The sequence below is a fragment of the Protopterus annectens genome, chromosome 14.part0 (assembly GCF_019279795.1).
Source record: "Protopterus annectens isolate FY-2018-M chromosome 14.part0, PAN1.0, whole genome shotgun sequence".
Lineage (NCBI taxonomy): Eukaryota > Metazoa > Chordata > Ceratodontiformes > Protopteridae > Protopterus > Protopterus annectens.
In genome coordinates this window covers 839,305,307-839,329,616 of record NC_056748.1, presented here as the reverse complement: position 1 = coordinate 839,329,616, position 24,310 = coordinate 839,305,307, and the positions used below count along the sequence as shown (strand labels likewise).

The 24,310-nt window shown below is 42.0% G+C and overlaps 1 protein-coding gene across 1 annotated transcript in view; it reads left to right on the top strand.

The window, feature by feature from the left end:
• WAPL (WAPL cohesin release factor) overlaps nt 1-24,310 on the top strand; it is a 3,318,690-nt gene that overhangs the window by 2,500,648 nt on the left and 793,732 nt on the right. The window contains exon 14 of the mRNA XM_044056596.1: nt 1,626-1,702. Within this exon, the coding sequence (XP_043912531.1) occupies nt 1,626-1,702 (77 nt within the window). The remainder of the gene's footprint in view (nt 1-1,625; nt 1,703-24,310) is intronic.

Below are 24,310 nucleotides of genomic sequence, written 5' to 3'. Positions count from 1 at the left end.
GGGAAAAAGGACAGCTATTGTTTCGACTGTGGATACATTGCATGATATGAAGTCTGAAACTTGCATTTTTGGTAAATCTTGCATTTTGGAATTTGGCATATATTCAGGTAAAGTTAAGAAGATTTTAATGAACAACTGGCATATAATATCTGCTGATCAAGATATAGCACCCACATTAGGTGAATGCCCAAAGTTTGTTTATAAGGTAGAGGCCAACATAAAATCTATTTTAGAGAAGGGTATCTTTATTAAGAAGACAGAATACATGAAAACTGCAAAATATGGGGCATGTAAACAATGTGTCACTATATTTCAGGGAGACAGTGTGAAATTGGATAATTATCAACACACAAATTAAATTCTGTGGGGGCAACTGTACAACTAAAATGGTGGTGTATATTGCCATCTGTAGAACATGTTCAGGATTCTATATAGGTAAGACTCAAAGGTGTTTAAATAAACGTATATACTCTCACCTTTATAGCATCAGAAGGAACGATGAAAAAAATGCTTTGTATAAACATATTAAACAATATGGTGACAATCATTATTTTAATTTTGGTATAGTGGACATTGTGCACACCAATAACAGAGGGGTGACTAATAATTTATTATTATATAAAGAATTTTGGTGGCAAACATATACGGATGCTTCCACTATACCTGGTTTAAATGATACTGTATCTGTCAAACTACTATTGGTCTTAAAATGAACTATCTATTAGGTATATTGTTATATGTTTTTAAACATGTTTTGATATGATCTAAATGTAAATGTTTGTAATATTTTTTCAGTTTTTTAACTTGTTCACTTAATCAACACATATTATATGTAACATTGCTTTTAGAAATGATATGAATATTATTTAATATTTTATGAATAGAGAACAATGGTCAAGGATGTGTGTATAGCTTTAAAATTTCAAACTGAATTTTGGCGCCAAAAACGTTAAACAACTGTGATGCAAGCTGTGGTATTCTGAGGAAGCTTGTTTTATTCAAGTGAAAGCGCTTAACCATTCTTTGTTTGTTGGCATTACAATAAACTTGCTCACTTCTACTTGGTTTCATTGAAGGTGTTGTGGACTGTTATGAGTGTTGAATAGAGGTGAATTCCCAACACACAGAGACAGAATTTTGCACACAGTTTTCCCATAGTGGTAAAGAACTTGAATCATGTCATGCACCACGATTTGAAACTTGACATTTATAGATTTTCCTTATTGTGCATCTGTTTACAGCACACAGACCGCCTATACAGAAAACAAGGAAATATATCAAGTGACATTTTTATGGCAGCTCTTTCAGGTACTCTGGGCAAGAATTGTAAAAGTATCCTTGGATTTAGTCATACTGCGATCTGAACAGCTGGTTTTACCTGTAGCTGTTACGTAGGGTATGAAATGTGTCTGAATTGCCACAGGTCTGGTAGAGCTTTTATTTTCCTATTTCCAGCACATGAAATTGGCTGCATGGTTTTGAAGCTTTACCGTACCTTCCTTTAGTTTTACTGTAAATTCTAAAATAAATTCACTTTTCATTTATTGATGTATCTGTTGAATCGTTTTTGTTAGAATGGTGTACATAAAAGTAAATTGTTTCATTTTTTTCTTTCTCACTTTCAGGTTACAGTACACAATCCAGAGAATCAAAGTTACCTTATAGCATACAAAGACTCGCAGCTTATAGTTTCATCAGCAAGGTATGCCTGCTTAATGAAAATACTTGGATGCCAGTTGGGAATTTTTTTGTAGAAGTTCTGCATTTTTTTATACTATAGATTTGTTTTAATCTAAAAATGTGTTTTATAAATGTAATTTAAATAGTATGTGACAGTTGTGCTCCAAAGATTGGTGCGTCTGATTTAAAATTGATTAGAAAACAGTGTTTCTAGTTTTTTGTTTTTTTTTTTCCTTTTACTCTAAGCTTTGGAGCAGTATCTGTTCAGTGCATTACTGCACACCAAACAATGCTTTGTTTGTTAATGCAGTGAAAAACAGCTGAACAGATCATGCACAGGCTACGTGTGTCCATAATACTGAACCTTCTCTTTGCTCTACAGATTTAACTGCATTTGCACTCGGGCAAAGGGGACATTTGGGTCACAGGCATCCACATTTTGTAACCGACTTTTATTCACTTTTGTGTAATATTGGCGTACTAGATTGCACGCCAGTCAGAAGCTGAATATGACATGTTTTTAGTTGGAAATAGGATCTGACACCTTTTCAGAACGTTTTATGGATTTTTTCAGTCTATATCTCTTCTTGCAAAAAAGTATTTTGAATAGTTATTGTGAGCTTAATAGAAACAGTATATGCCCTTTTTCTAGTTTTATATTGGCTAGAATTCAGGTGATAGTTTTAAGAACAATTTTTTGCTTACAAGTCTAAAAACACTCACTGAGAAATATAATTACAAAGTTTCATCTGTTAGTAGGTTTCCTGCATTGTCAGAATTTTTGTTTTATCAGATATACCTAATTATCTCTCACAGGGGTGGAAGGTTGGCATAATAGTTAAGGTGTTTGCCTTACAAACACAAGGTACGGGGTTTGAGTCTCACAGGGGCCAATTGGCAGGATGGCCCATGAGGGCAATTAGCCTAGTACTAATCTATGAACCTATGAACAATTTCATCCTTCTATGGCTGTTAAGCTTCCATGTTAATTTCAGCCTTGAGAGAATCAGAGACTGCTATATTTTTGTCATCGTACTTTTAATATGCTAGCTTTCATTCACTTGGGTCCTATAAGAACATACCAGTCTGCTTTTATTGATCACCTAGTTTTACTGGTGTGCAAATTCTTTTGAGACATTTACACTTAAATAAATGTACCTTATAAGCTTATTGTACCCAGAATGTCTCCTCTCATATTTCTCTTCCAAAAAGTGAGCAAGATGTTGAATCGTAATCTAATACATTTGCATAGATCCTTTAGCACTGCACGATCCCCTGTTAGAAATAGGGGATGAAGGGGTATTGGTGTGCTTTTAATGTATGTAAACTTCGGACTTCAACTTATCTTAAAGCCATTCATATTTTCTCAGAAGTGACAAGAAGAAGGTTCTTTAAATTAGTGTTCTGAGGGAACTGACAATTGTTTTTTTTTTTAATGCCGGCTTCAAGTTCCAGTTTATAGCAGTTTCATTTTTCATGTGAGCTGTGTGAATGTCTTCAGGGGAGGTCATTTTAACAGCAAGTCCTAACATTTGGATTTACCAGCGGTCACATTTCTTCTTTATAGTGGCATTTTCCCACTGAGGAGCCAATATGGGGTTTAAACCCCTGCTTAAGCACTGAGGTGGCTGGTGCAAGACTTCCTACTATGTATCTCACATTGTTCATTCTTTTTCAGTTTTTCTGCTATCAGGTCCCTCCTTTGCAGAATTGTTACTGTGCAGTGACCTTTTTCTGTATTTTTATTCATTTCTCATTATGTTGTTATGTTGCTGAATGCAAGGAGGAACTGTTTGTACAGACAGAATCTAAAGGTTTGTCACACTCAGAACTCTGATCATTATTTGTAGAAACGCAAGGCAGTGAATTAAGTTTATTCAGAAAACAAAGTTAAGGGCACTTAATGTTTTGAATTCCTTTCATTCCTTTCTGACAGAAAAAAAATGCTTCATGTCCCCTGAAAAGAAGCCCTAAAAAAAAGTTTGTTGAACAAGCTAATGCACAAAAAAAATGAAATAATGATGGATGATCCACAAAAGAGCTGTGTGTACTGAAGCATAAAGGTTCTTTATCTACAAAGACTTTCGTTTGGAGTTTCTTCCGTGCCTCCGCTGAAAATTGGCTTTGTTCCAAGTCGGACTTTCCCATTAAACAAATGTTAAATAAATAAATCTTAGGACTCCATGATTATCTGGACTTTAACAGATTTGAGGCAAGGATAACCATTTTTGGCAGCTTCTAGGCAGTTGGCCTGTGAAATGCCATTGGAGCTTCTGCAGTTTCAGTGCCTTTAGGGTGTACTATCACATTGGCACTTACTTCAGTGCTTGCATTTCTTCAGGCATTGGCCCTACATGAAGTTACACTGTAGATATGAAGGTAGTTGAATCTGTACTTCACAATAGCCTTCAGTTTCTCCAAGTCTTGGGGATAACTGTTCAGTTGTAAAAAGAGCCAGTACCATGGTTTCTACCATACCCTGTACTAACTCAGTAACTGAGTGAAAAAAAGTATACAGTAGACTCCCTCTTATCTCGTCTCGCTGGGACTGGACCTAAGGCTGGATAAACAAATGGTTTGTTAATCTGAAAAAGCATACAAAATAGCATTTATAGGTTATAAATCAGGTAGAGTAAAAGGATTTGTGCATCTGTCATTGTTTAGCCCAGAGGAGGTGGAAGTGTCTTTCTTCTCTCTTGTCATTTGCTAGGACTGTGGCAGAAATTTGATTGCCAGTTAGAGAGGCTGGTTAAGAAGGATTCTACTGTATCTGATTCCACTAAAACTTATACAAGACAAACATCTCTCCATTCTAAATGCAGTTGCACATCAACCACCAAACAACCAAAGGCTCGAAAGACAAAGAAGATTTCTGCGGCATACCGGACTCCAAAAGGGTCTCAGTAGAGGCCTGCGAAGGTATTGAATCGGGCATCAGGGGCTGCAAAGGTGCCTCATTGAATTCTGGAGAACTGACTACCTGCTTAGTGGTAGAGTTGTCGGAAGGCTTAGCATTGTGTGGTCTGCCTTAGTTTATCCTTACAGTTTTTTCAGAATGTCTAAACATTGTTGGTTGACGGATGCCATTTCGGAATGCGAGACAGAAGATGAAAATACCTGGCTACAATAAGAGCTCTGCGATGAATGGTTTTTGTGTTAAAGAAGGGGCAGAACCGGAAAAGGGGGACGTTGTGGTCTTGGCCTAAACAAGTGATGCAGATGCAGTATAAATGGAAGTCTCTATGTGGTATTTGCTTTCCACAGGCGAGACAATTGTTAACTTTTTTGGACATCGGTTAGTGCAAGAAAAAATGATCCCCAATGGGGTACTTGGCTTTAGATGTTTTCAGATGAAATTCAAACTCTGGTAGTGACCGACCGGCATACTTGCGAACTGCTTCTGCTACGGGCTGTACGGCAAGAAAGACTGATGTAATGACGTCAGCTGCCTTCCTTTATAGCACTTGACGACCTGACGTCAGGCAGCAAGTGACAGCAGCTGACGCAGAAAAACGTTGACTCTGGTATTCGGGGAGCCCAAGGGCTATCACAGCTGAGATAACCCACAGGTGATGACTGCAACAGTGAATACACTCTAACATCTACATTTATGGTAAGTGTGCACAACTGTACTTTATATACTGTCAAGGATGTGACCACTGACCAGCTTTCACAGCTTCAGGGTACATTCCCTGTGCTCTAACCACAGTGCAAATAGAGGAGAGCTGCATAAAAACAGTGGGTAGTGCAACAAAAGCTTAAGAGTTTTCTTGCTGCTAAAGTGCAGATCCTCTGTGGTCTTTGTGCAGTTTATTCTGGGTGTGAATGTTGGAAGACAGTACCCAGGACAGAAGTGTTTATTCCCTTTATGCTCATAGGGCTGTATTGTATTTGAATTAATTATGGAGATGGACGTCTTTGTACTTTAATACTGTTACTTCACCCTTGTTTAGAAGTAGTGGAATTCAACCCTATTGATGTCACCCGCTTTGATGTCAAAGCGAATAGCATCCCTTTCATCTGGGTGCCAGAGTGGTGGCAGTGATCACATCTACCCTGTAACATAGATGGTAGTGGTGCCATTCCCGCCATCCCAGTTGCCTTTTCCTTGAAATGGGCAGTAGTCTTCGTTTTTGTATTTCATTTGATCCCTCTTCTTCCCAGGGTGATCCAGAAATAAGTAAGTATATGCCAGAGATACTCTTGACAGCAGTTTTTCAGTCAGGCAGCAGTCATTCTACCTCATTATGGAAATGATTGGGAGGAAATATTATGTGCTGTGTTTGTAGGTGGACTTCCTGTCTCACAGTAAGGGGGAAACACATGTACTCTAACCTTTTTACAACTCAAAGCATGGATGGCTTCACTCTTCTGCCATGAATGCACCAACTTACTGAAGACATCAACATATTTAAGGAGACTCTGAAACTTACCCTTTTTAATATTTCCAAGTCTTTTGGGTTTCTGTTACCATGATGAGAGTGGACTCCATTCCTAAGTTAAAGTACAATAATTAAAGATGCCCTTCATTTCTCCTGTTGCAGTATTCCAAACCCTTGGGGTTTCCTCTCTTGCTACGCGAACATCCGGCCAGTATACAAAAGCTTTTAGTCACTGCATGGTACATGGGACGTCTGACGTTGGCTAAGCTGACGTGGGCCATAAAACTAACGTCTGCATGTACTAGACCTCGGAACTCCTCTGCCGCCCATCGAACGTCAGCTGTTCCTGCTTTACTGGCCATCAGATCAGCTTTTCAAAGACAAGTACTCCATTGGGGATGTTTTGTGCTTTTGAGTCACTGCATGCTTCTGTAGGTTCCTGTCATCCAGGAAGGGAAAGTGTAAGTGGGGTCATCTGATCTCCTATAAAGACGCCCACAAGCTTTGCCTTTTTTGTTTATGGCCTGCGCACGACCATAAGCCCTGCTCCATCTACCAGGCCTTCGTTCCAAAAACCTTGCACAGCTATCTGCATGCGTTGAACATTTACCTGGAAAATCAGCGCCTTAAGCACTTAGCTTTAGCTGTGGAGGGGCCGTCCATTCAGCCTTTTGAGCCACCAATGAAAAAGGCCAAATTTGCTAGGCCTGAATCAGTTACTGCACCTCCTCCACCCAGTATCCCTCCTGTGGCTGATGTTAACCTGGTGGACCAATTGGTTGCCACCAATATGGGTAGAGCAGGTACTGTTGGGGAAGCCGCATAACCCAGAGCAGAAGGCACATCCTCGAAGGTAAAGCAAACATCGGCTACTGATGGCAATGGGGAACCTCTGCTTGTACCGGCTGCCCAGATAGATCCCTCCACTACTACACATGTTACTGAACCTAGGCTTACCTTGGCCCTGACACCCACTAGGCCTTCCCTTAAAAGAAAACAAAGCATGTTTCTTCTACTGCAGAGAGACAGCCCCTTTCTCATAGCCTTTTCAATGCTATTATGGCTCTGAGGCCTGCTATGCCTTCATCCTCCCCAGTGCTCCTCCTGTGATAAGCCCTAGGCCTTGGGCCTTAAATACTTCCCAGGCTGATGCTGAGGTCTGCTTATGCCCTCATCCTCCCCAGTGGCTCCTCCTGTGATAAGCCCTAGGCCATAAATGCTTCCCAGGCTGAAGCGGAGGACTCCTGTGATTATTCTTATTCAGAGGACAATCTCATATATTTCTCAGTTACCCTCCTTCCTTGGTTATGCCTCCCCAGAGGAAGATTCTGCAGAAACAGATCCTCCAAGTGAGAATTTCACCTTTGGGGAGACCATTTCCAAAACGAGGAAGTATTTCAAGTGGGACTCCTGTGAGATGACAGAAGTTCAGAAAAGATACTATGAACTTTTTCAGGTGAACACCCCTACTCCTTCAGCTATACCCCCAGTCTTGCCAGCTTTTCTGGATGCATTTAATGCTGCATCTGTTAATCCTGACTCGCAGCCCCATGCCCCTCGAAGGCCTGATAGATTTTACGCTGTCCCTGAGGGGACCAAATTCGTTAAATGCCCTGCAGCGGACCCTGGCGCTGTATCAGCTTCTGCTAAGGCCTCAAAGCTGCTTCCGTCCACCTCAGTTCTCCCCACAGATAGACAGCAAGGCAAAGGATTGCCTTGGAAAAAAGATTTATACATCAGCTACTTTGGCATTCAGGATAGTAAACTATTAAACCCATATCTCTAAATATGACAAGCCACTAAGCTTCTGAATGAGATCCCAGACTCTCTTGCGAACCACAGATATCCAACCTTGTATCCATCTTCTCAGGTCACTAGGCATTCCATTAGGTGCAGCTACGACGCAGCTGAAGCTTCTGCCAAATCTGCTGCATCTGCTTCAGTCCAGAGAAGATATTCCTGGCTAAGGTTACAGCCCTTACTTGATGATATTCGGGCAAAGGTATTGGACACACCTCAGAATACCTCTGCCATCTTTGGAACAAAGGTGGCTAAGTTGTTCAAAACTCAACAGAAGGGGAAGGAGTTTCAAGACCTGAAGCACCTGTTTGATTCTCCTAGCCCCAAATTCCACAGGAATTACCCTTCAAAAACTCAATTCATAAGGAAATGCTCTGCTCCCCCTCCTCCTACCAGGGGCAGAAATAGTGCCAGGAAGCAACAAACCCCTCCCAGGCCTGTTCAGACTCTAGCCCTGAAGCCTCAGTTTCAGGACAGTACAGGTAGTCAGTAACTACGTGCCATTACTGAAATAAACTCTCACCTCCATCCCCCTATCTGTAAGGCTTTCTCACTGTCTCCCTGTTTGGAAAATCATTACCACAGGCAGGTGGGTCTTCTCCATCATAAAAAGGGTTATTTCATGACCTGGATCACACCTCCCTTGAGGGACATTCCACAGCCCTCCAAAGAACAGCTCCCCCTTTTTCAACTAGTTATTGTGACAGCCTTTTTGCCCAAGGAACAATTCAGTCTGTCCCTGTGACAGAAACGGGAAAGGGTCTCTATTCCAGGCTGTTTATAGTTCCCAAAAAAAAAAAAAGATGGTCCCAGGAGACCATTCCTAGATCTGCTGCAGTCATTACACTTGGGTTATCCTGCCGTCAGGCGGTCCCGCAGTCAGCCAGAGTTCCAAAGTCTTGGTCCGACGTCGGTTGCTGTCACTTCTTCCCTGACGTCAGTGCGCCAGGGGTATATAAGATGCATCCAATGCCATTTTCTTCAGTCTTTCTTGCCGCACGGTGCCCGAAGCAGAAGCAGTTCGCAAGTGCCGGTCGGCCGACTCCTGAGATTTTCGAAGTCGAATTTCAGATCCGAAGTCTTCAATAAAGCTAAGTACCCCGTTGGGGAAACTTTTTTCTTGCCTCAGACCGATGTCAGAAAACGTTAATAATTGTATTTCTTGTGGGAAACAAATACCTCATAAGGACTTCCACTCTTACTGTATTCCATGCCTAGGCCCTGATCACGATGTCACTAGTTGTCGGTTTTGTGCTAGATTTAACAAACGCACTATTAAAAGACGTTTTGATTTTGCTTTGCACTACTTTGGCCGAAGGTTCAATTATACTATGCCGTTGGATCAACCGACGACCGCAATACCGAAAAAACGCAAGGGCAAGGATAAAGACAAGCATCTGAGGTCCAAAACAGACTAAACCTCTTCTAGGCCAGTCGCCAGTTCTCAGTGAGGAGCTTTCGCAGCCCCTGACACCCGCTACCTCAGAGCCACAGGCTGCCTCCAACTCCCACGTGGAGACAACTAGGCCTCTGGAAACTCAAGGTATTAGGCCTACGGAAACTAATCCCTCAGATGGGTCCGGAGCCGCTGAGCAGGCATCGGCTTCTGAGGGTGTTTTCACACCTTCACAACTTACCATTAAAACAACAGCCAAGACAAAAGTACCATTAAAGACAAAGAAACAAGTACAGCATTCTCCTGAACAGTCCTCCATGCCTACGAAACAGATGCTTTAAATGGCCGAAGACCTCATTACTCTAATCAGGGGTTCCCATCCCCCTCCTGAGAAAAGGCCTAGGCAGGATACAGACTATGATTCCTCTGATCAGGTTTCCATTTCCTCTGATTCCTCTTCAGACCAGGGATACTCTCTACCCCCGTATGAGGACTCTGATGCTGAAGAGTCTATCCCTTCAGCCTCTCCTCCTGAGGATTATTCTTTTGGGGAAACTTTACATACCATGAGGGAGCATTTCCATTGGGAAGGTCAGAATTACTCAGAATCCAAGAAAAGGCTCAGAGATTTCCTTTTATTGCCTCAGCACAGGCCCCTGTCTATTCCGCCTGTGCTAGATATTGTGGATGATGTGTTCTCTGAATCCAGCTTATCTCCTGATTCTTTGCCCCCTGCACCAGCCAAGCCAGATAGATATTATAGAGTCCCTGACTCTCACAAGTTTCTTTATAAAAACCCTTCTGCTGATCCAGAAACTACTTCCCAGGGTCCAAAAGGGGTTAAGGCTTCCATTGCAAAAAATCCAGTACCCTCTGACAGAGATTCCAGAGCTTTGGATATATGGGGGAAGAAAGTATACACTTCTGCAACTTTAGCAGTAAGAGCTTTAAATTGCCAGTTTCACATGCTTAAGTACCAATAATATTTAATGGCTCAGTTAAAACAGAAAATGCTTGCAAGCTAAGAAGCTCCTGATTGTAAAGAAATGCAGGATTTATTGCATGCAGTTGAACAGGTGGGAAAACATACTCTACAATGTGGTTTTGATTCTTTAGAGGCCTCTTGTAGAGCCGCAGTAACAGGTTCTGTGATTCGAAGACATGCTTGGTTAAAATAACAGAGTTTACCTGACCATGTTAAGGCAAAACTATTGGATGCTCCTTTACAGCATGATACCTTGTTTGGTGTTGAGGCAGAAGAGGTGTTAAAGAAAATGGAGGATAAAGCTAAATCTATGCAAACAGTCAAGGATTTCTTACAGGTTTTGTATAACCTCCTGTTTGTCCTTTTGTCTTATATAACATCTATGTAATTTTTTTTTTTCATTCCTGTAAATGTAATCTGTATTCTTTTTTTTGTTACTCTACTTTGAATCTTGTAATTTAAACATGTACTTACCATTTTGTATTGGAGCTTTTCTCCTCGGGCCTCTACTGAAAACGGATATGTATCCAGCTAGACTAGCCCGGTTAACAAATGTAAAATAAATAATAAAATAAATAATAGGTACAGCCACCTCGATTTAGCAGAAATTGGCCAACAAAGAATTGGTCCTTTCCAGTGTCAGACAGGCCACAGAGAGGCAGATACAGACGCCCAAGAGGCAGATCTCAACCCCAAGGCTCAAACAGACAACGGCAGTGGGGCACCTCAACCCCAAAAGGAGGTGAGGGCAAGTCTCAACCTTACAGGAAACAGTCACAATGACTTTCCTCTTCGTACGCCTAGCACTTCACTTTTGGAAGCCCCCTTAGGGGGAAAACTAGCACTTTTTTCTCAAAACTGGCAAACAATCACCCAAGACAAATGGGTTCTGAATATTGTGTCTCAAGGTTACAGGTTCCACTTTCATACTTTACCAAGGCTAAAAGGAATGCCAGACCTGCCACAAAATCAATGGGCAGAGACACAAAATCAAATTTCAGCCCTCATGGACATGAGAGCTATTCAAAAAGTACCACAACAGGAACAAGGACAAGGATTTTACTCAGGACTCTTCCTGGTCCCCAGAAAGGACAAGGCCTGGAGGCCCATACTAGACCTTTCAATTCTAAGTACTTACCTGGATATTCCGAAATTCAAAATGTTTACATTACAGCAGCTTCTACCCATGCTGGGCAAGAAGGCTTGGCTTGTTACTCTGGACCTCAGAGGCATACCTGCATGTCCCTATCAGACAAAATTGCAGAAGATACCTCCGATTCAAAGCTGGTACAATGCACTACCAATTCTCTGCACTGCCCTTTGGCTTATCTACTGAGCACAGGGTTTCACAAAGTGCCTGGCACCAGTAATTGCATTTTGCAGACAAAAAGGAATTCAGATATGTCCATACCTGGACGACTGCCTCATTCAAGCAGAGACAAACGACATTCTTCTACAGCATCTGGCGTTTGTAAAAAGGTTGCTAAATTCTCTAGGGTACACAGTTAATGAAAAGATGTCAAAACTAGTGCCCTCACAACAGATTATATTCCTGGGTGCCAGCTTAAATACAACAGCCCAGATGGCTTACCTCACGCCAGACAAGTTCAACTAACTCAATATTTTCAACTACTGGCAAAACAGTCCCATCTCCCTGCAAGAAAAATTCTGCAGGCCCTGGGATTCATGGCATCCTGCATACTACTAATACCATATGCCAGACTGCATGTGAGGAAATTACAATGGTACCTTAAAAGTGTTTGGACTCAGCACTCACAGTTTAGAAGCAGTAATACCAATGATTCCATGCCTACAACAGGAGTTTCGATGGTGGGCACAGGCATGTCACCTAAACAAGGGTCAGCCTTTTACCCTACTCACAGCCAGGCAGACTCTAACAACAGATGCTTCGGATTACGCCTGGGGAGCACACATGGCAGGAAAATGCATTCAGAGCAAGTGGACCACAGACTAGATGCATCTTCATGACAATCAAAAAGAGATGTTGGCTGTTCAAAATGCCCTAACAGCTTTCAAGGACCTTCTGCATCCAGGACAATTATTATTAAAGACAGACAACACCACAGTAATGTGATACATAAGCAAAGGGGCACTCATTTTTATCCCCTATGCAGGCAAGCCATGACCTTGTGAAACACAGCTCTAACGTATCAAGTTCACCTGCAAGCACAACTCCTGCCATGAAAGAAAAATACTCTGGCAGACGATCTTAGCAGAAATATCATGGACCCTCACGAATGGAAATTGAATCCACAAATCTTCAGCATGGTAACGCAAAAATGGGGATGCCCAGACATAGATCTTTTTGCCTCCCCACTGAATTTCCAACTACAAAAATTCTGCACAAGGACTTTTCACAAACAAACATGGAAAGTGGATGCTCCTTTGTTCAGCTGGAAAAACCTAAAAGTTTATGCCTTCCAGCCACTGCCTCTCCTTTCAAAGGTACGCCTAGAAGCCAGACAAGAAAAAACACAGATGATCCTGATTGCCCCAGACTGGCCACGCCAGCACTGGTACCCTATCTTAAGGAACTTAGCTCAAGACCCACCATGGATTTTGCCTCAAATTCCACACCTTCTGACTCAACAAAACAATCAGATCCTGCATGGTCAGCTCAAAACCCCAAACCTGGCTGCATGACAGATTCACTAGTCAAACAGGCAACACCTCTCTCTAAAGCTATTGTGGATGTCTTTTTGGAGGCCAGGAGGCCTATTACCAGGAAAGCTTACTCAGAAAAATGGAAGAGATTCTGCGCCTGGAACCAGGCTCAAAGCCTTGACCCTCTTGTTCCAAACATTCCTCAGATTTTACAATACTTAACCTGAGATGCTGGACAGAGGCCTATCCTTCTCATCAATTAAGATCCACGGCTCTGCCATTTCAGCACATTACAACACAGATCCTCCTTTATTCTCTCATCCCTTGCTAAAGCAGTACCTCAGAGGGGCTAAAAACATAAGACCACCCCGGAGAGCACCAACACCAACTTGGGACCTCAATTTTGTTTTGGAAAAACCAACCCTGCCACCTTTTGAGCCAGCCAATACAGTCTATCTAAAATTGTTATCATGGAAAACAGCTCTGCTCCCGGCAGTAACTTCAGCACGAAAAGTCTCAGAGCTACAGGCATTAATGGCAGTGGAACCTTTTATAATTTTTCATCAGGACAGGGTTTCTTTAAGGACAAACCCTACCTTTATGCCAAAGGTGGTATCTAGTGTGGCTCTTAACCAAACCATCCATTTGCCATCTTTTTATCCAAACCCCCAGAATAAAGGGGAGAAACTTCTGCATTCTTTGGACATACATAGGCAGCTATGCTTCTACTTAGACAAAACAAAAGCTTTCAGGAAAACTGAGCAACTGTTTGTAGCATATGCTGCAGGATCACAGGACAAGGCTATCTCAAAGCAGACTATATCCAAATGGATAGGACACTGTATTCGTTACTCCTACACACAGCATGGAAAATCAGTCCCAAATAACATTAGGCCACATTCCACCAGGGCAACAGCCACTTCAACAGCTTTTCTCAGAGGAGTACCTACCAAGGAAATTTTGGAGGCTGCAACTTGGAGTTCAGTGCACACCTTTACCAAGCATTACCACCTGCCTCTTTACTCTAAATCCAGAGCAGGATTTGCCACTGCAGTTCTGCAGGGCCTCATAGCCAATCCTAACTCTCTATAGACCAGCTACCCCACCTTAGCTTTGGGATTCTACCCAAGTGTAATGACTGCAGCAGTGTAACACAATGAACATAGTACAGTTTTGTACCTACCATAAATGTAGATGTTCGAGTGTTCACACTGCTGCAGTCCAGGTTACCCTCCCTCCATCCCCTCTGAACTAGCTGGACTTATCTATACCTTTCTATCCTATACAACCTTTGTGGTGTATTTGCTTGTAACTGAAGGTATTGTTTTTATTTTATATGTATATTTTTTATTAGCAATATGTATTGCCTACCTACTTGGGGGCACCTGACATCTGGGGCAAGAAAAACTGAAGAAAATGGCGTCGTATGCATCTTGTATACCCCTGGCGCACTGACGTCAGGGAAGAAGCGGCAGCAACCAACGCTGGACCAAGACTTTGGAACTCAGGCTGACTGCGGGACCGCCTGACGGCAGGATAACCCAAGTGTAATGACTGCAGCAGTGTGAACACTTGAACATCTCCATTTATGGTAGGTACAAAACTGTACTTTTGTCTCATTTCATTCCAGGGCTCTGGGGAAAGCAGTGACAAAGCGGAAAATTTCTGCCTTGATTTCAAGGGCAATTTCTTTCTGCTTTGCATACCATGGGAAATCCATAGGGTCTAAGATTAAAGCACACTCCACTAGGACTATGGATGTTCTTCGTTCCACATTGCTGCAGTCCTTACTATTGGGTAGTCCGCTGTCCAGTCGGCCCGAATACCAGAGTATATGGCTGACGTCGGTCAGGGCGCATTAGACTGACGTCAGTACGTCAGGGTACTAATGCGCATGACCGACGTCATATCCTCAGTCTTTTTTGCCGCATGGTCCGATGCAGAAGCAGTTTTGCGAGTGCAGGTTGGCGTTCTGAAATATTTCCGAAACCGGAGTTTCAGACCGAATCAGAGTTGGCTAAGTACCCGTTGGGAACATTTTGGTTTTTCTTGCCTCAGTATTTAACCGGATGTCAGAAAAAGTGAATAACTGTATTTCTTGTGGGAAACAGATACCTCATAGGGATTACCATACCTTGTGTATACCTTGTTTAGGGCCTGAGCACGACGTTGTTGGATGCCGCTCTTGTGCTAGGTTTAACAAACGCACTATTAAGAGGAGGTTAGACTGTGCCAGGTTAGTGTTTGGGAAGCGTTGCAATTATTAAATGCTGTCGGATGCTCGACGCCGCTTCCCAAGAAGCGCAAGGACAAAACAGCGAAGCCTAGGGTTGATGAACCGCAGTCCCGGACGCCGGTTCTTTAGAAGGCTCAGTGGAGCCAGAGGTTTTGCCAGGAGTTTCTTTGGAGTCTCAGGCAGAGACTTTACTGTTACAGGATGTGCCTTCTCAGGAGGTAGGCCAGGCTGAGGGGGCTTCTCAGGTAACTGTTCTTCCTCTCTTCCCAAGGTAGTTAGAGCCTCTCCTTCTGTTGCCAAAACTTCTTTGAGAGGTAGGCCAAGTTCAGCTTCAGTGGGGGCTTCTCCTAGCATTTCAGGTTCTGTACCTAAGAAACATATGCTTAAAATGGCAGAAGATTTGATTACTATGATTAGAGGTTCTATGCCCTCCTGATAAGAGGCCTAGGGTGGAACCGAGTTTGATAGTTTTGAACAGTGTTCAGAGGCTTCTGAGTCTTCTGCGGAAGATTTGCAGGAGTATCCTCCTTATTCTGATTCTGATGTGGATGATTCCACTCCTACAGCTTCTCCTCCTGAGGATTTCTCATTTTCAGAGACTCTGCATTCCATGAGGGAGCACTTTAAATGGGAAGGCCAGGATTACTCTGATTCCAGGAAAAGGCTTAGGGAATTCTTGTTTTTGCCCCAGCATAGGCCCTTAGCTATACCTCCTGTGTTGAATGTGGTGGAAGATGTTTTGCAGAGGCTTCCCTGAACCCTGATTCTTTGCCTCCTGCTCCTGTTAAACCTGATAGGTACTATAGGGTGCCTGAAGCTCATAAGTATCTTTTTAAGAGTCCTAGGGCAGACCCGAAACTGTTTCTCAGGGACCTAAAGGTGTTAAGGCCTCTGTGTTTAAAAACCCTGTTCCCACTGATAAAGAGGCAAGGGCTTTGGATAGATGGGGAAAGAAAGTGTATACTTCTTCCACTTTAGCCATGAGGGCGTTGAATTGTCAGTTTCACATGCTTAAATATCAAAATTATCTCCTTTCACAACTGAAATCTAAGGTGGATGCTTTGGCGGAAGGTATTGAGTGTAAAGAGTTGCTGGATTTAGTTCATGTGTCTGAACAAGTGGGTAAACATTCTTTGCAATGTGGTTTTGATGCTGTACAGGCCTCCTCGAGGGTGGCTGCCACTAGTTCTGTTCTTCGCAGGCATGCCTGGTTGAGGGATCAGAATTTAGCTGAGCATGTTAAAACAAGGATTTTGGATGCTCCTTTACAGTCTGATGTGTTGTTTGGTTCGCCTGTGGAAGCAGTTTTAAAGAAAATGGAGGACAAAGCTAAGTCTATGCAAACTGTTAAAGATTTTTGCAGGTGCAGCCACCAAGTTTAGTAGAAATTGGCCTACTAAGGGATGGACATATCCTGCTTATGATTCCCAGTCTAGGGGTAGGTCTAGACGTGGTAGGGGCAGAGCTCAAGGTTCTTTTAGGCCTAGAACAGGGAGTTCACCTGCTCAGACTTCTGGTGAGGGCAGGGGTCAGTCCTTGCGTAGTAAACAGACCCAATGACCTGCCTTTTCAGCTGCCAGTAGATTCTCGTCTGGCAGCTCCTTTGGGAGGAAGACTGTCTCTTTTCAAAGGAAATTGGGATTTAATTACTCAAGACAGATGGGTGTTGGATATCATTCACCACGGTTACAGGTTTTATTTCCATACATTGCCCCCTTTCAAAGGCATGCCAGATGTTCCTCCTCCACAAAGGAAAGAGGCTCACAAGCAAATTTCTCTGTTACTCCAAATAGGGGCCATTCAGCCAGTCCCTGTATCAGAAAGGGGCCTAGGATTTTATTCTCGCCTGTTCCTAGTACCAAAGAAGGGGAACACGTGGAGACCAATTTTGGATTTATCTATCCTCAACACTTATCTGGACATTCCCAAGTTCAAAATGTTGACGTTACAACAGCTTTTACCTCTGCTGGGCAAAGATCACTGGATGGTAACTTTAGATCTCAAGGAAGCTTACCTTCATGTGCCTATAAGACTAAGTTGCAGGAAGTATCTGCGTTTCGAGCTGGAAATTCTCATTATCAGTTCTCTGCATTGCCCTTTGGCTTATCTACTGCCCAGAGTATTCACAAAGGTTCTGGCTCCAGTGATAGCTTACTTCAGGCTAAAAGGAATTCAAATCTATCCTTACTTGGACGACTGCCTGATTCTGGCTCAAGAAAAGGAAGACCTTCTACAGCATCTGGAATATGTTATAGCAGTGCTAAGATGCCTAGGGTATTCTGTGAACGAAATAAAGTCCAGTCTAGTACCCTCTCAAGACATGTGCTTTCTGGGTGTGAGACTGAATACAGCAGCCCAGATGGCCTTTTAACCCCGGACAAACAACAGAGTCTATCACTTTACTTCCATCAACTATCTCATCAGTCCGTGCTGACTGCAAGGACAGTCCTTCAAGCATTAGGGTTCATGGCATCTTGTATTCTGGTGCTTCCCAATGCCAAACTGCATATGAGGAAGCTACAATGGTATCTCAAAATGTATGGACACAGCACTGCCAGGATTTGGACACTGTCATTCAAATAATACCTTGCCTTCAAAAGAATTTTTGTGGTGGGCTCAGGAATGTCACCTAAACAAGGGACTCTCTGTGACCCGGCCAGAGGCGAGTCAGATTTTAACGACAGATGCCTCGGACATTGCTTGGGAAGCTCATCTAAATGGAAAGTGGATACAAGACAAGTGGCCTGCCAGACTACAGCATCTACATATCAACATGAAGGAGATGTTAGCAGTCCAGTTTGCTTTAATGGCTTTCAAGGAGTTACTTCTTCCAGGGCAGGTGTTGATTCTAACAGACAACACAACTGTCATGTGGTACATCAACAAGCAAGGGGGAACACATTCTTATCCTCTATGCAGGCAAGCAATGATTTTATGGGAGACTGCGCTAAGCTTGCAACTAACTCTTCAGGCAAGGTTTCTGCCAGGAGCACAGAACTCCTTAGCAGATGTGTTAAGCAGACAAATCATGGATCCCCACGAGTGGAAACTGGATCTTCATGTATTTCAGACATTGACAGTGTCATGGGGAACTCCAGACATAGATCTGTTCGCTTCTCCACTAAACCACCAGCTGCCAAAGTTTTGCACAAAGGGGTTTCATCACACAGCTTGGAAAGTGGATGCTCTGTCTTTCAGTTGGAAAAACCTTCATGTGTATGCCTTTCCACCTCTGCCTCTTCTTCCAAAGGTGCTATTAAAAGTCAGACAAGACAAGCCAAGGATGATTTTGATAGCTCCAGATTGGCCTCGGCAACACTGGTACCCACTACTAAGGAGTCTGGTAAGGAAGCCTCCATGGCCTTTACCTTTGCTTCCTCATCTGTTATCTCAGAAGGACGGTCATCTGCTCAATGTCAAGCTTCACTCTCTTCATCTAACAGCCTGGCATATTCTGTGTTGAAACACAGCAGGTCTCAACTTCCTCAACAAGTTTTAAATGTGATTATGGAAGCTAGAAGACCTAGTACAAGGAAAGTGTACGCAGAAAAATGGAAGAGATTTTTATTTTGGAGTACAGCAAAGAATTTGGAGATTTCTGAGCCTAATTTGAGTGTGGCTCTTCAATATCTTACTGAGTTATTGGACAAAGGTTTGTCCTTCTCTTCCATTAAGATTCATGCTGCAGCAATTTCAGCTCACTATGATTGTGACCCACCATTGTTTTCGCATCCTTTGTTCAAGCAGTTTCTTAGAGGGGCAAAGAATATAAGACCCCACGTGAGCTCCTACTCCTGCTTGGGATCTCAATTTTGTGTTGGAAAACTTACTCTACAACCTTTTGAGCCTCGGCTACTGCTGAATTGAAATACTTGTCATGGAAGACTGCTTTTCTGTTGGCTATTACTTCTGCAAGAAGGGTGTCTGAGTTGCAGGCCCTTATGGCAGTAGAGCCCTTTTGATTTTCCATAAGGATAGGGTATCATTACGCACTAATCCTTCCTTTATGCCTAAGGTGGTTTCTAGTGTGGCTTTAAACCAAACTATTCATTTGCCTACTTTTATGCAGACCCCCAAAATAAAGGGGAAAAGATTTTGCACACTTTAGATGTACACAGGCAATTGCGTTATTATTTAAGCAGGACTAAGGATTTTAGGCAGTCTCAGCAGTTGTTTGTTTCTTTTGCTTTGAGTTCAGGGCAAGCCTGTGTCAAAACAAACTATTTCTAGGTGGATTGGGTTTTGCATTGCATTTTGTTATTCCCATCATGGCAAGGAGATTCCAGCTGGGATTAGGCCTCATTCCACTAGGGCTACTGCCACTTCAACAGCATTTCTAAGGGGGGTGGCAACTAAGGATATTTTGGAGGCAGCTACTTGGAGTTCAGTGCATACTTTCTCTAAGCATTATCACCTTCCTATCTACTCTAAGTCTAGGGCTGGTTTTGCCACAGCTGTTTTGCAAGGCATGTTGTCAGCTCCTACTTCTTTATGATTTGCCAGCCTCCCTTACCTCTGCTTTGGGATTCTACCCAGTAGTAAGGACTGCAGCAATGTGGAACGAAGAACATAGTACAGTTTTGTACCTACCATAAATGTAGATGTTCGAGGATCCACATTGCTGCAGTCCAATTTACCCTCCCTCCTTCCCCTCTGTGTTTAGGGGTGGTTGTGTAGGTGAGGTTATATGTTGATATTTTTGTGTATATTTTTGTATATATTGTACATATTTTTGGTGCAGGTATTTTGGGCCTTGTCTTTTTAGGGTCTTCTGACATCTGGGGCAAGAAAAGACTGAGGATATGACGTCGGTCATGCGCATTAGTACCCTGACGTACTGACGTCAGTCTAATGCGCCCTGACCGACGTCAGCCATATACTCTGGTATTCGGGCCGACTGGACAGCGGACTACCCAATAGTAAGGACTGCAGCAATGTGGATCCTCGAACATCTACATTTATGGTAGGTACAAAACTGTACTTTTCATCTGAAGCCTTTTTAAATGACTGGACACTGCCATCATTTTAGAGGCAGCTACATGGACCTCTGTCCACACCTTTGCCAAACATTGTAAATTGTATCACATTTCCAAATCCAGGGGTGGATTTGCCAGGGCAATCCTTCATGGATTCATAGAAAATAGTTCCAAGCCTCCACCCTCTTCTTTCCTTTGAGCTTTGGCATGACCCCAAGGGTTTAGAATGCTGCACCATGAGAATAAAAGGACATAGAATAGTTGTGTAAAATCTTACCATAACCATAGATGTCCTTCTCTTCCATGTTGCAGTATTCCTTCCCTCCCTCCTTCCCCCTTCTTCCACTAAACTGCCCCGTCTTGGATGGTTCTGGACTTTTACAGTTATCCTGGGACTGAGGTTCGACTGGGGCGCTCAATTCTGAGGTCTGGTATGTGCAGACTTCACTTTTATGGCACACATTTCCTTAACCAGTGGCAGACATCCCACATAGCCTGCAGTGACTACAACCTTTTGTATACTGGCCGGACGTTTGGGTAGAAAGAGAGGAAAACCCAAGGGTTTGGAATACTGCAGCATGGAAGAGAAGGACATCTATGTTTATGGTAAGATTTTACACAACTATTCTTTCATGCAATTAGTATTTTCAGTCTTAGATGTCAGCCAAAAGTGCTCTTCTCAGCACCTGTAGTGTGCCTAGTAATGACTCCTGTAGTTCATATGGAGTTGCTTGTATCTGTAACCTATCTAAATACGATTGTAGATTCTTTTTTAAGACCTGTTGCTCCTACTACTGTTGGAACTATCTGGGTATCTTTCTTCCACATTGGTCTCATTTCTATCTGCAAATCCTGATATTTTATGACTTTGTGTATCTCTGTATGCAAGAGACTGTAGTCATTGGGTGTAGCGAGATCAGTGCTACTTTTGTCTTCTTTTCATGGACCTACTATATCTGGTTTTCTCGCATCTATCTTTTGAACTGTTTGTAATGGGTGATCCCATGTGATGTAGACCTTATAATTTTCTGTGATGCTGTGTGGCTCATGTTTCCAGTGTTTTTTTAGCTACTTCAAAACCATAATGTTTACACAAGTCCCGGTACAACAGCGTTGCCACATTATTATGCCTTTCAGTATACAGTCCTTCTGCGATTAGTATGTCACACCCAGCAATGAGGTGTGCGACTGTTTCCAATTCTGTTTTACAAAACCTACAGTTGTCTGTTTCTCCCAGGTGTTCAATGGACTTTGTAAATCAATGTGTGCGTAGCCCACTTCTTGGGCTGTCAGTATTAACCTTTCATCTTTTGGTTGGAATTCTCCTCTCCTTAACCATTCCTGCATTCGGTCCTGATCAAGATGAGTTTTTTCCAGAAGTTTTCTATACTTGCAACTATATTTATACTTTTTTTTTTTTACATTTCTTGCATTCTCATCTGATTCTTCACATTATATTCTTTTGTTTTTTGGCACATTCAGTTGCTGCCTGATTTTTGTCTACATCTGGTTTAATTTCCATTATTGCTCGACGTCTATATGCTTTTGCTAGACTAAGCAGGAAAGTCATCTTAGATTTATTCTTCTCATGTTTCACAACTTTCACTACATTTGGGTCCTGCGAGATCAGCAAATATGTGTGCAATCTTATGATTGCAGATCTATACATGTAATCAGTTTCAAGGAGGACTATACCTCCTTCGGAACGGGGAATATATAATCTTGATATGCACTGATTTTATGAATCATTTGGTGAGCATGAACCATCTTTTGTTTTCTTCTCTAATCTGCCCAGCAAGTTTTGGGGCAAGTCAATTATTCCAAAACTGTAAGTTAGGACAGGAAGAGCAAATTAGTTTATAGCTTGAATTTTGTTCCTAGATGTCAGTGATGATTTCAGAATTAAATTAAGTCTTCTAAAATATTCCTTTCACATCACATTATTTTCCCAAACTGATGTTTTCTTGGTGATGCAGTTTTCCTGCTTTAAAGGTTTCTTTTGCACACTTATCAAGACCAAGTGACATTGTTTTGTCACCTGAAAAAGTTTTGACTACTTGCAGTTGTGTTTTAGTTGTTTATCTGATGAGCTGTACAGTTTTAAATTGACAGAGAAGACAAGTCTTTACACTTTTTCTAGGAGCCAAATTATAGCCATGGCCTAATCTGTTAAGTTGACAGTTTAATGGATTAAGGGCAAGAAAGAATGGCTGAGGTGACAGGGAGCCACTCTGGAATAGCCCCCTTTGGATTTTTATCCCTAGAATAATTTATCCTTTATCATGGCTTAATTGCAAAGTAGTCTGCCACTGTTTCATGGTCACTGTAATGTAGTTGATCAGTGTAGGCTGTATCTTGTACATTTTTAAGCACTCTTTTACCTGTGAGTGTGGGATACTTTCAAATGCTTTTCTGTAGTCAGTTCATGCCATACTTAGATTATTCCCCTTTTTACAGTTCTCCATTATGACTTGATTTAGCAACAGATGATCCTTTGTTTCATATGACTTTCTTGTAGTGCCATGATTGAGTTTTCTTCTAAGTGACTATAAACTCTGTCTGCATCATTTCCAGTGTATAGTTTATACATAGCTGGAAAGCAAGTTATTGGTCTTGCAGGTTCACTCTTAAGTAGGAGCATTGTTTTTCCTATTGTTAGCCAGGTTGGTGTCTGTTCAAGTTGCGCATATAAATATTTCTTACTCATGGATAAATCTTCATGCAAAGATGTTAATAATTTAACCAGAAGTTAGATACTGCATCTGGGCCTGATGTTTTCTAGTTAGAGGCTTTTCTTAGCTTTGTTTCAATCTCTTTGGCTGTTACTTCATCCCATTTCATATCCTGTACCATTGAACTTCTTATACTTTGTTTTACTACTTCTAGCCATTTAGCATGTTTGTTATGTTCCACAGGATCTTCATAAAAGCTTCTCTAAAATGTATCTATTTCCTCTATTTTGGGTGGTCTTTCAATTCCATTTACCTTATTTCCCAGTTCTATATAAAACTTTTTGGGGTAATCCATGCATTTTTTATTTTGTACTTTTCCTTTATATTTATCTGTGCATCTAAGTTTTTCTACCAGTGCTGATATTTTTACGTTATTTGCAGTAGTGCTTGACAGATTCAAATTCATTATAATATTGCGCATTGCTTTTAGCACATCTATCTTTCTGAGTATTTCCTTACCAGTAGGAAGTCCTACATATCCAAATTGATGAAGTTTTTCATTCTGGTGCTACAAAATGATTCAGGACCCCACCTCATCACTATTTTCTTTTATTCTACAATGTTTGAGAACTTTGTAAGTCTGGTTTGGCCGTTGCTTACAATTAAGGTGCATTTTTTCAGTTTGCCTTCCCTTGGACCTGCCATTTGCCTGCATGCCTGGTACCTGGTAAACACTTTCTCATAAGAGTGCTGCATCTGAGACTGCTCCATAAAAAGGTTTGCTCCTTCATGGGATTTAAATCATATACTAGGAAAAAATCATTCTAGAAAAACCTGACACATTCACGACCCATTCACTTTTTGAGACTTCATTGATTTTTACCTGGAAAACGTCCTTTTTGGGTAGCAATCACCTCTGCAAGATGAGTATCAGAACTTCAGTGCTTGGTGTGTTAAAAGCCACTTTGTGTTTCCTCAAGAACAGAGTCTTTGAGAACAAATCCCTTCTTTATGCCAAAAGTGGCCACAGAGCTTACACACATGCAAAACATTCAGTTTCCTGCTTTCTTTTCCAGTCAATTGTTCATGTCCTTCGCAATAGAGAATGAGGTTGGGGTCATGTCCAAACAGGCAATTTCCAAATTTGTGACCTTTTGTTTCAGGATATGTTATGCCTCTAAAGCTGAAGGTTGGAAACTGTTAGAGCCTACAGCACTAGAAGTACAAATATCGCTGTGGCCTTCTTCAAGGAAGTGACTACCCAGACTGTTTTAGAAGACTGTTTACATTATCCTCCAGCCATACCTTTGCTAAATGACATCTCTTTACTGGTTTAGAGCTGGTTTGTTACTGCCATCCTTCAGGAAGTGTAACAGCCTAACCCTTTCTTTGAGGCCATCTCGCTATCATTGTGAACTCTTGGAATTGTCTCAGTAGTCAAAACCACTGCAACAGTGATCTAAATAAAGAATACAGTAAAATTGTTTAGCATGTGCCATAATAGTTCATATTTGAGTACATCGCTGTTGAAGTAACTATTTCTTCCCTCCTCTACTAC